This window comes from Macaca nemestrina, chromosome 18 (genome assembly GCF_043159975.1).
Source record: "Macaca nemestrina isolate mMacNem1 chromosome 18, mMacNem.hap1, whole genome shotgun sequence".
In the NCBI taxonomy this organism is placed as follows: domain Eukaryota; kingdom Metazoa; phylum Chordata; class Mammalia; order Primates; family Cercopithecidae; genus Macaca; species Macaca nemestrina.
This window is the reverse complement of record NC_092142.1, coordinates 19,936,554-19,949,931: the sequence shown is the minus strand read 5'-3', so window position 1 is coordinate 19,949,931 and position 13,378 is coordinate 19,936,554. Positions and strand designations below refer to the sequence as shown.

The 13,378-nt window shown below is 41.4% G+C and overlaps 2 protein-coding genes across 8 annotated transcripts in view; one reads left to right on the top strand and one right to left on the bottom strand.

Moving 5' to 3' along the window:
• REXO5 (RNA exonuclease 5) overlaps window positions 1-4,329 on the bottom strand; it is a 43,391-nt gene extending 39,062 nt beyond the window's left edge. Inside the window, exons 1-2 of one of the 2 annotated variants that reach the window (XM_011747102.2) lie at window positions 4,193-4,329; window positions 3,676-3,815 (exon numbers count right to left, since the gene is read on the bottom strand). In XM_011747102.2, coding sequence (XP_011745404.1) covers window positions 3,676-3,813 — 138 coding nt within the window. In that variant the 5' untranslated portion in view covers window positions 3,814-3,815; window positions 4,193-4,329. Of the gene's footprint in view, window positions 1-3,675; window positions 3,816-4,016; window positions 4,036-4,192 lie in introns of those variants that run through there. The other variant, XM_011747103.2, reaches the window with a different exon arrangement.
• Window positions 4,084-13,026, top strand: LOC105484987 (ERI1 exoribonuclease family member 2). 6 transcript variants are annotated; one of them, XM_011747110.3, is made up of 9 exons: window positions 4,084-4,334; window positions 6,763-6,830; window positions 6,917-7,000; window positions 7,515-7,642; window positions 9,073-9,229; window positions 10,037-10,137; window positions 10,403-10,484; window positions 11,081-11,169; window positions 12,216-12,466. In XM_011747110.3, exons 1-9 carry the CDS (start codon window positions 4,312-4,314, stop codon window positions 12,321-12,323), a joined length of 840 nt encoding a protein of 279 aa, XP_011745412.1. In that variant the 5' UTR covers window positions 4,084-4,311; the 3' UTR covers window positions 12,324-12,466. The 6 variants fall into 6 exon arrangements, with proteins under 6 accessions (XP_011745412.1, XP_011745409.1, XP_011745411.1 ...); XM_011747107.3 differs by having other exon boundaries at window positions 4,087-4,334; window positions 11,363-13,026; XM_011747109.2 differs by having other exon boundaries at window positions 4,088-4,334; window positions 6,922-7,000; window positions 11,363-13,026.
• Window positions 13,027-13,378: the final 352 nt, after the last annotated feature.

The window sequence follows — 13,378 nt, the reverse complement described above, 5'->3', positions numbered from 1 at the left end:
AGGAGCAGAAGACCAGGACATTCATGCAGGAGGGTGCTCAGGTGTGGAGTGTCAAAGCCTCAGCAGCACAAGGAGGTCACCCATACAGGAAGGAAGGGAGGGCAGTGAGGCCAGATATCAGATGTCAGAAACTATTTAGGGTAAGGAGGGCATCAATGCTGAGGGACAGTAGTGGTCTGTTGCAGGATTTAAAGCCTGAACAGGATAAGGGTATAAACATGAGAGGATGGTGGCAGCTACCTGTCATAGGATGAGGGTGCTCACAAAGGAAGATGACCTGGTACCAGGGAAAGCACATATGGGCCTGGAATATCTTTTTGTGCCAGAAAGTAATGATGTGCCCAAAGAACGGTGTTGTCATGTCAAAAGTCCACAGAAGCTAGCTTAATGACAAAATCTTGGATATTTAAAGCATCACAATCCAGTAAAAGATAGAAACACACTGAACAAAATAGGTACTACTGAGTTCATACTGATAAAAAAGTAAATGCATAAGCCCAAAATGTTTGAGGAAGGACATTACAAAGAGAGCTGGGAACAGTGGCTTGGGCCTGTAATCTCAGCTACACTGAGGCTGAGGTGGGAGGACTGTTTGAGCCCAGGAATTCCAGACTAGCCTGGGCAATATAGCAAGATCCTGTCTCAAAAAAATAAGTAAGAATGAAAATTACAAAAAGAAAAAGATAACTTTAGAGAAGTTTAGTAGAAACTACCTTAATTATCAAGGTTAATATCACCAGTAACGGAACAAATCAAATTGTGTACAATCTGCAAGGGAGCAGAGTATCACTCTTGTGATATTCCTGCTAAAGATGTGTATAACCTGAATCTAATCAATGAAGAAACAGACAAATCTAATTTAAGGGACATTCAACAAAATAATTGGCCCAGGATTATTCAAAAGCAATAAAGTCATGAATATCAAGGGAAGACTAAGGAACTGTTTGAGGGAGACATGACAAATTTAACACAATTCTAGACTGGATCTTATTGCTAAAAACAATCTTATTCAAACAACCTACAGACAACTTGGATGGTATCTGAGGAGCAGATGGTCATAATATATCCATGTTAATTTCCTGATTTTGATGGTTGCACTGTGATTATGTAGGTTTATGGAAAATATATAATAAGATATCTTGGCGGTGGATGGAAAAAGACCATTGTGTCAGCAACTACTTTCAAATGTTGGTTGAGGGGAGGTTTTGATACTGTTCTTACAATTTTTCTGTAAGTTTGAGATTGTTTCAACATAACAAAATATGTGATTGTCAGTCTCCTTACACTTCTTACCACATGAACATTAAACTTTTTTTGCAAATTCGATAGGCAAAAAAACTGGAATCCCACTTTAATAAAAAAAAAAAAATTTTCAGCTGGGTGCGGTGGCTCATGCCTGTAATCCCAGCACTATGGGAGGCTGAGGCAGGTGAATCTCTTGATCCCTGCCAGGAGTTGGAGACCCTGTCGCTCTTTAAAAAAAAAAAAAAAAAAAAAGGCCAGGCACAGTTGCTCATGTCTATAATTCCAGAACTTGCAGAGGCCATGGTGGACAGATCGCTTAAGTCCAAGAGTTCAAGACCAGCCTGGGCAACATGGCAAAACCCTGTCTCTACAAAAAAAGAAAAATTAGCTGGCGCAGTGGCACACGTCTGTAATCCTATCTAATTGGTGGAACTGAGGTGAGAGGATCACTTCAACCTGGTAGGCGGAAGTTGCAGTGAGCTAAGTCCAGCCTGGGCAACAGTGTGACTACCTCAAAAAAAAAAAAAAAAAAAAAAAAAATCACATCCCTAATCCCGCTCTCACATATTATATAACTTATTTTTATCACTTGTCTCTGCCCACTAGAATATAAGACCTACTAGGGCAGTGAACTTTATTCACTGATGTACCCCAAGCACCTAGGTCAGTGCCCCAGCACATGGCAGACAATAAAAACCAATGAATGGCTGGGTGCAGTGGCTCATGCCTATAAGAGGCAGAGACAGGAGGATCCTTGTCCCACCACTGTAGTCCAGCCTGAGTCCAGCAGAGCAAAGACCCTGTCTCAAACACAAAAACAAACAAAAAAGCCCAATGAACGACTAAAGAGATGAAGTATATTTAGTTCTCAATAAATGGAAGGGTATGATAGTGATAATCACGCTTTTTTTTTTTTTTTTTGAGACGGAGTCTCGCTCTGTCGCCCAGGCTGGAGTGCAGTGGCCCGATCTCCGCTCACTGCTAGCTCCGCCGCCTCCCGGGTTCACGCCATTCTCCTGCTTCAGCCTCCCGAGAAGCTGGGACTACAGGCCTCTGCCACCACGCCCGGCTAATTTTTTTTTTTTTTTTTTGTATTTTTAGTAGAGACGGGGTTTCACCGTGTTTGCCAGGATGATCTCGATCTCCTGACCTCGTGATCCGCCCGCCTCGGCCTCCCAAAGTGGTGGGATTACAGGCGTGAGCCACTGCGCCCGGCCGATAATCAGCCTTTTTATTCCTCTACTGCAGTGGTCCCCAACCGTTGGCACGAGGGACCGGTTTTGTGTTAGACAATCTTTCCACCCACTGGGAGAAGGGCTGGGGGGATGGTTTCGGTATGATTCAAGTGCATTACATTTATCATTAGTCCTAGAACCCTCGTATGCAAAGTTCACAATAAGGCTCACAATAGGGTTGGCATTCCTATGAGATCTAATGCCTAGGTGGAGCTAAGTCGGTAATATTTGCTCGCCCACCGCTCACCTCCTGTTGCTTTGTGGCCCGGTTCCTAACAGGCCAGCTGTGGACAGTGGGTTGGGGACCCCATGGGCAGGCAGGCACCAGTCTGTGCACAGGGGGTTGGGGACCCCTGCCCTACGGGAATGTAAACTGCAGGAGGGCAAGGAATTGTATTTTTGTGCCCCGGGATACTGCTAGAACATAGAACAATTCTTGGCACTGAGAAGATGGCAACAAATATTTGTTGGACGAACATTCCTATTATGCGCCAGGCACTGTACCATTTTTTTTTTTTTTTTTTTTTTAAGAGATGGAGTCCTTGTTATATTGCCCAAGCTGGTCTCGAATTCCTGGCCTCTAATGATGCTCCCGCCTTGGCCTCCCAAATTGCTGGGATTACAGGCGTGAGCCACTGCACCCGGCCCACTATCCTAGTTTATTTATTTATTTATTTATTTGAGACGGAATTTCGTTCTTGTTGCCCAGGCTGGAGTGCAATGGTGTGGTCTCGGCTCATTGCAACCTCCTGCTCCTGAGTTCAAGTGATTCTCCTGCCTCAGCCTCCCAAGTAGGTGGGATTACAGGCGCCCACCACCACGCCCGGCTAGTTTTGTGTGTGTGTGTGTGTGTGTGTGTGTGTGTGTGTGTGTGTGTGTGTTTGGTAGGGACAGGGGTTACTCCATGTTGGCCAGGCTGGTCTCAAACTCCTGACCTCTCAAAGTGCTGGGATTACAGGCATGAGCCACCGTGCCCGGCCGACTCACTATCACTATCCCAGTTTTAAACCGCCAATGACAGCCTTGTGTCAGGAAGGTGGTTGTACACTCATTCCTATTTTAATGATCAGGGATCAGGTTCGGAGAGGCCAGGGCGGAGACCCAGCCCGCATCCAGGGCACCCGACGGCGGTTGGGCGAGAGTCCGGGAGCTCCAAACCGCCTCGGGCCGCCTGCTTGGGCTCCACGTTGCTCACCTTGGCCTCGGGCTGACTCTCCTCGAGATCCCAACTGGCTTTCATCGCCTCAGCCGCCCCGACCAGCTTGTTTGGGGCCTGCCTCCTTTTCCTGACCTTCCTGGGGTGTCTCTCGGTCCCTTCCCTCTCTGGCTCCATGGCTGTGGAGAAAGATCAGCTAGAGCTGGGGAAACTCCAGCGCCCCTATCCCCCGCGTGCCGCCTCCTAGCGGGAGAGCTGCACGGGCTTGACGGCTTTCAGTTTACCGAACTATCCCCGTCCCCCTAAAAAAGCAAAGGTGCCAACGATCTCCCCGTTCCGCGGACTGGACACCCGCGCCGCTCTAACCCAAACGGCTTTACCGTCCGCATCGGATACCGGATTCCCAACGGTTCCCCAACGGCTAAAACGGGCGTCTGCCTGGCAAAGAAAGAAGGAGGTGCTGCCAAGCGGCTTCCCCTCCTAAAACCACTCCCCCCACCTCCCAGCCCGGGAAACGCAGAAGAGACGCCGGGCGGAGAGCAGAGGCTGTCCCCACCTTAGCCACAGCCGCCAACAACAACCGCCCTCTCAGCCTCGCGGGCGGTTTGAACGGACCGGAAGTAGAAGTCGAGCGACTTCCGGCAGCTGGACTTGGAACAGCAGGGAGTGTTGGGAATGGCGACGAAGCGGCTCGCGCGGTACTCGAGGGGGTTACGGGTGGGGGGCGGGTAGCTCCGGGTTCGGCGCTGGCGTGGGCGGCAGAGCAGGGCACGGCAGGTGGCATCTGCGGTGACGGCCTCCATTACCTGCAGCCCCGGCGTCTGCGACCTGCCCTCCCTGGCATGGTTGGAAAGGCGCCTCCCTGGACCTCGGTCTTCAGCCTTGGGCCGCCTTCTACCCGAGGGTGACAGGAGGAGGCCTACAAACCCTGGGGTCTTGACTGTGTGGCCTTGAGCCAGTGCCTGCCCATTTTAGGCCTCGGGAAACGACTGGACGCGACAGTGCCCTGCAGACTAGTTGGAGGTCTCAGGCAGGCCACACTGTACCCATCAAGGTGTTTAACCTGTTTGAAATGTTCGTTCCTCGGTGCTGTAAAGAAATAGAACTTGAACTTAAATTTATTTAGTAAGGTCATTTTTACTTCCTGCAGAAAGGGTACACTTGCCAGCAGTTTTGCCAGGAGACTGCACTGAATAAAGGAGACAGGGTCATTTATAACGTGGCGCGTCCACCCTACTGCTGTGTCTGGTTTCCATTGGCTGGAACGGGACCTCACATTCTGTGTTTGTCCGGATTGACTAGCAACTTAGTACTTTTTAGAAGAGGCAAAGGTAGAGGAGAACAAAGGAAGGAGGAAGTAACTTGGAATGCTGAGAAAGGTAGAAACACTTTCAAATAAGGAAGAGGAACAGGCTATGACCTAATGTTTGATTGGACCAGTATAAGCATGCCAGGGCAAATATTTAGGCTAAATTGTGGGACCTAAGCACATAAAATACATTGATTTCTTTATTATGGCTATCAGATATTTAAGAATGTTATCACAGGTCTTTGAATAAATTTTGCTCTAAGAGAAGTTACTATTTATTCCTAATTAGACGGGGAAGGAAGTCTTTGAAGAGGAACCTCTGCTTTACTTTTTACAAACCCATTTTCTAGTGATCTTTATTTATTTATTTATTTTTTTGACACGGAGTTTTGCTCTTGTTGCCTAGGCTGGAGTGCTCTGGTGCTATCTCAGCTCCCCACAACCTCTGCCTCCCGGGTTCAAGTGATTCTCCTGCCTCAGCCTCCCAAGTAGCTGGGATTACAGGCTTGTGCCACTACGCCCGGCTAATTTTGTATTTTTGGTAGACACGGGGTTTCTTTATGTTGGTCAGGCTGGTCTCGAACTCCCGACCTCAGGTGATCCACCCGCCTAGGCCTCCCAAAGTGCTGGGGTTATAGGTGTGAGCCACCGTGCCTGGCCTAGTGATCCTTTTAATTCACAATATGAATCATTGTGTCCTCCCTGATTCCTGGACGTGCTGTGCATATTTCTGATTACTAGAAGGATGTAATATATTAGCAAATAACATGAGCTTCAGAATTGGACAGTCTTGGGTTCACATTACCAAAGCTGTGTTCCTTGGCAAATTAAGAATCAGTTTTCTCATCCATAAAATATAGGTAGGAAAAGTTTCTAGCTACTACACTTGCTGAGGATTAAAGGAGGCTGTCATCTTAGTTTAGTACCTGCTATGTAGTAAGCAATTAATAAATGATATTTATTTTCCCAAATCCTGGCACTTCCCTCTCTCAAACACAGAAAACTATAGGAGGTGTCTGCCTAGTTAAAACTCAAGCAATCCACCTGCCTTGGCCTCCCAGAGTGCTGGGATTACAGGCATGAACCACTTTATCTGGCCCTGTCTTTTGTTTCTTTACCCAGATTTTTAAGCTGGAAGACTGAACCATGTCCTACATTGTCTTGTCTTCTTAAAACAGCACTGTACACATAGCAAGAGCTTAAAAAATGCAGGGGGAAAAATAAGATTTTCAGTGCATTTTTACCTGTACAATCAAATGATTGTAGGAACTCAAATAAGTTCCTCAGTATTAATATAAAATAAGGGTAACATAAAATTAGTGTAAATTGGCTGGACACAGTGGCTTAGGCCTGTAATCCCAGCACTTTGAGAGGCTGAGGTGGGAGGATCACTGGAGCCCAGGAGTTTGAGATGAGCCTGAGCAACATAGTGAGACCCTGTCTTCACAAAAAAAGAAGAAAAAAAATTAAAGCTAGTGGGCCATGGTGGCACGCGCCTATAGTCTTAGTCAGGAGACTGTGGTGGGAGGATTGCTTGAGCCCAGGAGACTGAGGCTGCAGTGAGCAATGATCATACCACTGCACTGCAACCTAGGTGACAGAGCGAGACCCTGTCTCAAAAACAAAACCAACAAATTAGCCTAATTTGCAAATATATACTTTCGAGGCCTATGCAGGTAAACCCAAAGTCCAGTTCAATTTCCCCTCAGTCACAATAAATAATGAGATTCTTGCCCAGTACCATTAGTCTGGTAGCCTATTCAAACAGGAGTGTGAATGAGTTTGTTGATCATATTTGGATTGCTTCACATTTTTAGGCAGCTTGGATTAATTAGGAGAAAGTCAATTGCTCCAGCAAATGGAAACCTAGGAAGAAGCAAATCCAGTGAGTAGTATGCTTAGTTTCTTTGCGTTTTGTAGCTTTGCATTTTCAGCACTGGTAAAGCATAAGAACAACTTGATCTTTTGCAGAGCAGTTGTTTGACTACTTAATTGTCATTGATTTTGAATCGACGTGCTGGAATGATGGGAAGCGCCACCATAGCCAGGAAATAAGTAAGTCTGGGCTACGAATGGCCAAAGCTGGCACTAGATGAGTCACTTTAAAGTTTATAGATATAAATCAGCCAAGAGTTTAAGAAAACAGGATGGTCTGTGCATTGTCAATTTAATGTAAAACCTGTGTTGAATAAAGAAGAGCAAAATCCCAAATACCTAAATGTGTTATTATATAAAATAGTTGTTTTATATTACATACAACACTTCAATGGCATAGAAACTGAAAAAAAAAACCTTTGCAAAAAAAGTAAATTTTATATTCAATATGGTTTTTATATTTAATTATATTGAGTTTTCTTTTAAGATAACATGCTTATGACTTCAATATTTTGATTTATTCTTTAGCATAACTTTATTATAACCTTTATGGCACACTGCTTTGGTCATTTTAGTATGCTTTTACTGAAAACTGGTTTTTTAATTAAAATGGTAACATGTTTAATTTAGGATGATTACAGGATTAATTTAAAAATTATTTATTCAACTGTCAATTGATTATTCTTTCATTTAGTTGAATTTCCAGCAGTGTTGCTGAACACATCAACTGGACAGATTGAATCTGAATTCCAGGCTTATGTTCAACCTCAGGAACATCCAATTCTTTCAGAATTTTGCATGGAATTGACAGGCATAAAGCAGGTATGATGCAAATCTTCAAATTCAGAGGTCAGTTTCAAAAAGAAAATAAAAGCTATTATACCATTTGGAATTAGATTTATTTAGTGTTAGGCATGATGGCTTATGCCTGTAATCCCAGCACTTTGCAGGCTGCTGTTCGAGAATTGCTTGAGGCCAGGAGTTTGAGACCAACCTAGACAACATAGTGAGAACTCCATCCTTACAAAAAAAAAAAAAAAGAAAATTTAGCCTGACTTCGTGGCATGTGCCTGTGGTCCCAGCTACTTGGGAGGCTGAGGCTGAGGTGGGAGGACCACTTGAGTCCAGGAGTTTGAGGCTGCAGGGAGATATAATCTCAGTCTATCCTGGGCAACAGACCTTGTCTCTGAAAATAAATAAATAAATAAGTAAATAAATAAATAAGATTAGTGTTATTCTAGATTCAAGACTCGATTTATGTATTTATTTATTTATTTTTCAGACAAAGTCATGCTCTGTTGGCCAGGCTGGAGTAAGGTGGCTGAGTTCATTGCAACCTCTGCTTCCTGGGTTCCAGCAATTCTCATGCCTCAGCTTCCTGAGTAACTGGGACTATAGGTACATGCCACCACACCTGGCTAATTTTTCTATTTTTAGTAGAGACAGGGTTTCGCCATGTTGGCCAGGCTGGTCTCGAACTCCTGACCTCAAATGATCTGCCCACCTTGGCCTCCCAAGGTGCTGGGATTATAGGCGTGAGCCACCTCAGGACTCGATTTAAAAAGCAAAGGAACATGCCTGTAATCCCAGCACTTTGGGAGGCCAAGGTGGGTGGATCACCTGAGGTCAGGAGTTTGAGACCAGCCTGGCCAACTTGGCAAAACCCCGTCTCTACCAAAAATACAAAACTTAGCCAGGCATGGTGTTACACACCTGTGATTCCAACTACTTGGGAGGCTGAGGCAGGAGACTCACTTGAACCCAGGAGGTGGAGGTTGCAGTGAGCTGAGATCTTGCCAGTGCACTCCACCCTGGGCAACAAAGCAAGACCTCGTCTCAAAAAAAAATTTTTTTTTTAATTAAATAAATAAATAAAAAGCAAAGGAAGAATAGTGTTATAAAAATGGATCAAATTGATTTTATGGAAATTAAGTGACTCAAATTTGTCTTTCATTTCTGTCAGTCTGGGCTTAATGATCATATTTCTCTGTGATTTTAGTTTTTATCAATCTAATCTTTCTTACCTTGGTGGGTTCTATATAATTTCTTTCCCATGTGTTTTTACCTCTTTCCACTAAATAAACTCTTCTCCAGTTAGAACCACTTTGTTATATCTTCCCACAGTACACTGTGTTTTCATGACTTGGCATTTCTGATTCTTTTAAAACCATTCATCTTTCTCCACAGTTATAAAACATGCTAAATAATCATGGAATTTGATTGTTGAATTCAGCTTTTGTGACTCTACTCAGGCTCAAGTTGATGAAGGAGTCCCTCTGAAGATTTGCTTATCTCAGTTCTGTAAATGGATTCATAAGATTCAGCAACAGAAGAACATTATTTTTGCTACTGGGGTTTCAGAGCCTTCTACTTCTGAAGTAAAATTATGTGCATTTGTTACTTGGTCAGGTAAAAAATAAGTTATACCTATTAATCACAAATGGGTAGCATTACCACTGTGTGATTCTTTCTTTCTAGTTTTATACTTGCTAACCTAGAATTATATTTGTTAATCTTCTGGGCTAGGATGAAAAGTTTAAATGCCTAGCAGATATTAGCCAAGAAAAGTAAATTCATATGTATTTTTTAAATTAACCTTTTGGAATACCTTAAAATATTAAGCCTGAACTTAAAATAAAAAATCTTTTTAGAGTTCCACTATTATGAATTAAGCAAAGATGATTTAGTGAACACTCTTATCATGCTCTTTTCTAGAGTCTTCATCAGCTCAACATCCTTTGCTTTTATGCTTTGACACTTAAAAGAAAAAAAAATGAGCCATTTAAAGTAGGTTTTTTATATGACTGTGTTAGAGCATTGCTGTTAATAGTCATTGATAGCAATACTGTGTTATTGATAGCATAGCATTGATAGTCATATTTGGTTTACAGTTACTACAAAATGTTTCATTTCTCAATAACATTAATATTTTCCTGGAATATAGAAAATATAGTCCTTGTAATTTAACATCTTACTCTTCTTTCTGAAATAAGGTTTTACTGGGTGTTTAAGAAATCATTTTGAAATTTAGTCATCAATCCTAACTTGTTAATAGTAAGTTATATGAAGTGAATAATTTTTAGATATTAGCAGAGCAATGAAATCTTACTGTTCTATTTTATATGATCTTACAGCATTCTATTTGTAAATGGTGGCAGCATAGGTAAAAAGTGCTAGCATCGTTGACTTTGTTCTATTTTAATGTACCTAATGCAGACTGGGACTTGGGGGTTTGCCTGGAGTATGAGTGTAAAAGAAAACAGCTGTTAAAACCTGTGTTTTTAAATTCTTGGATTGATCTCAGAGCAACTTACAAGGTAACGGTCAAAAATCGGGGCATGTTTACTTTTTTCTATTGAAAAATAATTAACTGTTATCCTACACATGGGCATGGGTTTCTACAAATAAGATATTTTCTTTTGCACTGGTCATATAAGTGCATTTCTTAAAGTATTTAAAAACAACACACAAAAAAATGAGCACACTCTAAATCTAATAGAACTAAAAATTATGAAAAGTAGTTAATACATAGTCTTTAAAATAGTAATATATTTTTAGATATATCTTCTTTTATTTGTTTAGCTTTTCTATAGGAGAAAACCAAAAGGACTAAGTGGTGCCTTGCAGGAAGTAGGAATAGAATTCTCAGGACGAGAACATTCTGGTTAGTATAAATTAAAAATTATGTAAGCCATTTGACTTTTTAAAAATATTTCATATGAATTTCATTTTTTGGTAATGTCATTAGTAAAGGAGATCTTCAGCCTAAAAAAAAAGCTCCTAAACAATTCACATTGTGTTTTCTAAGACTTTCAAGTTACCACTTTCATAAACTACTGTAAGATACACTGCCACCTAGTGGCTTTCTAGTTGCTAAAAAGAATGAAAAGAAAGAGCCAAATCAAATGGAGATTAAACAAGTGCTCAAATAATAGAATGGACTAGTGAAAAAACTGAACAAGACTATTAGATTATTCACAAATCCTGGTTCCTACGGAACGTTGGCCACATTTTGGGAGATTGTCTAATACATTTTCATATCCTCTATAAATGTGGATGAGCTTGTCTTTCATTGGTAATGCTGCCATAGCCTTCCACTTCCAAGACCAGTTTATCATTATTAAAATTAGTAGAGGGTCATAAAACTAAAACTATGTTCCAGTTTCTGCACAAGTGGTGTTTTTTTTAATGTTATTTCTTTAGTACTAAGGAAATAGTACTAGTACCACTAAATTCAGTGTTTGATATCTATATCCTCAGGGTTGGACGATTCTCGGAATACTGCCCTTCTTGCTTGGAAAATGATCAGAGATGGTTGTGTAATGAAAATTACAAGATCGTTGAACAAGGTTAGTAGTGTCTTGCCTCTTTATTCTGTCATCGCAAACTTCATAAACAGTCATACGTTCTTTGAAATGTAGATTTAATGTGTGCAGTCATTTATAAATCAATGACATTTCCTTTTTTTGTCATAAACTGTATACTGAAGAAATTATGAATGCAGAGTTTCTAAAGCTATTGCATTTGTCTGTGGAATCATAGGTTCCCACTAAGAATTCCAGCATTCTGGCCAGAAATTTGAATATAAATCAAGTTGAAGAAATGTCTGCCTGTACCATTAGCATCCAGGGTCCCAGCATATATAATAATGAGCCTAAAAATACAATAAATCCTCATGAAAAAGTTCAAATGAAGTCAATTTGTGCAAATTCTCCTATAAAGGCACAACAGGATCAATTACAAGTAAAGAACAATGTAAAAGCAAGTCTTCACAATGTCAAAAGTTGCTTATCTGTTTTTAATACTAAGTCCTCTACTTCTCTGGGGCAGTTGCAGTCTCCTACCTTGAATTCACCTATCTATATGCAAAAGCAAGGAGAAAATGAGCATCTTGCATTTAATACCAAATTTAAGTCTTCAACAGTTGGTTCAGAATTGGTACTTGTTTCTACCACCATTCCAACTGTTCATCATGTTTCTGATTTGGAAATGAGCTCTACTCTGGACAGTTTACCTATGTTGGCTGATTGGGAGGATGTGGTTTTACTGCCAGCGTCTCAGCCTAAGAAAAACATAGACTGTACAGTTCCCATTAGTGACTCAGACTTAGAGATTTCATTTAATTCTGGAGAAGGATTAATGGTTTTGAAAGAATTGGAAATGCCAAGTCATGAAAACTTTGGAGACATAGAGGAAACTCCTAAAAAATCTGAGACTTCTAACTCTATTGTGTACAAGAGTCCTCACACCACTATTTATAATGTAAAAGAAGCCAAAGATCCAGGTTCAGATATTTCTGCCTTTAAGTTACCTGAACACAAATCAGGTACCTTCAACAGAGTTAATGCCAGTATGTCTCATCCTTTAGTTTTGGGGAAACATTCTCTTCTTTCAGGTGGTACCAAAAGGAATCCACGCAGTTCCCAAGCTTTCCCACCAGCAAAAAAACAACCCTTCACTATTCATGAAGAAAAGCCTACATCATCTGATTGCTCCTCAGTAAGAAGTTCTTCCTGGAAGCATCTCCCACCTATATTAACTTCTACAGTTAACCTACAAGAGCCTTGGAAGAGTGGGAAAATGACACCTCCCTTATGCAAGTGTGGTCGAAGATCTAAGAGACTTCTTGTTTCTAATAATGGACCAAACCACGGGAAAGTCTTCTATTGTTGCCCTATTGGGAAATACCAAGAAAACAGAAAATGTTGTGGTTATTTCAAATGGGAACAAACACTTCAAAAGGAAAGAGCCAACAGCATGGTTCCATCTCATTCCACAGGGGGAGTCACATTTAATTCACCAGAAACGAGCCATATTTGTGACAGAAATTTAAGTAATTCCACCAAAAATTCTTTGAGACTCAGGCCTTCAATGAGGAATTGATAACCTTTCATGTATGAATCCTAATTGTTCCTTGAATTTCCAAACATGAGTATTCTGATAACATCTTACGCTATTTTATTTTTATTTTATATATTAATGTTTACTGAATTTATCATACTTTCTTCAGGAACCACAAATGTAATCTTTTGTAAACAGTATTTATTACATATAATAAGCAACAATAGTATATGATCCTTCTTTTATAGTTAGACCTTGAAACAAGTTTTTTTTTGTTTTTTTTTTTTGTTTTTTTTTTTTTGAGACGGAGTCTCGCTCTGTCGCCCAGACTGGAGTGCAGTGGCGCGATCTCGGCTCACTGCAAGCTGCGCCTCCCAGGTTCACGCCATTCTCCTGCCTCAGCCTCCGGAGTAGCTGGGACTACAGGCGCCCGCCACCACGCCCGGCTAATTTCTTTTTGTATTTTTAGTAGAGACGGGGTTTCACCGTGTTAGCCAGGATGGTCTCCATCTCCTGACCTCGTGATCCGCCCGCCTCGGCCTCCCAAAGTGCTGGGATTACAGGCTTGAGCCACCGCGCCCGGCCGAAACAAGTTTTAAACTATTTTTAAATTATTTGCAAAAAATGTGACTAATAAAAATCCCTGGTCTATTTTCAGGTAGATTCTTGTACTTTGAGAATTATCATAATCTTCTGATATTTTATATTTTTCTAAAA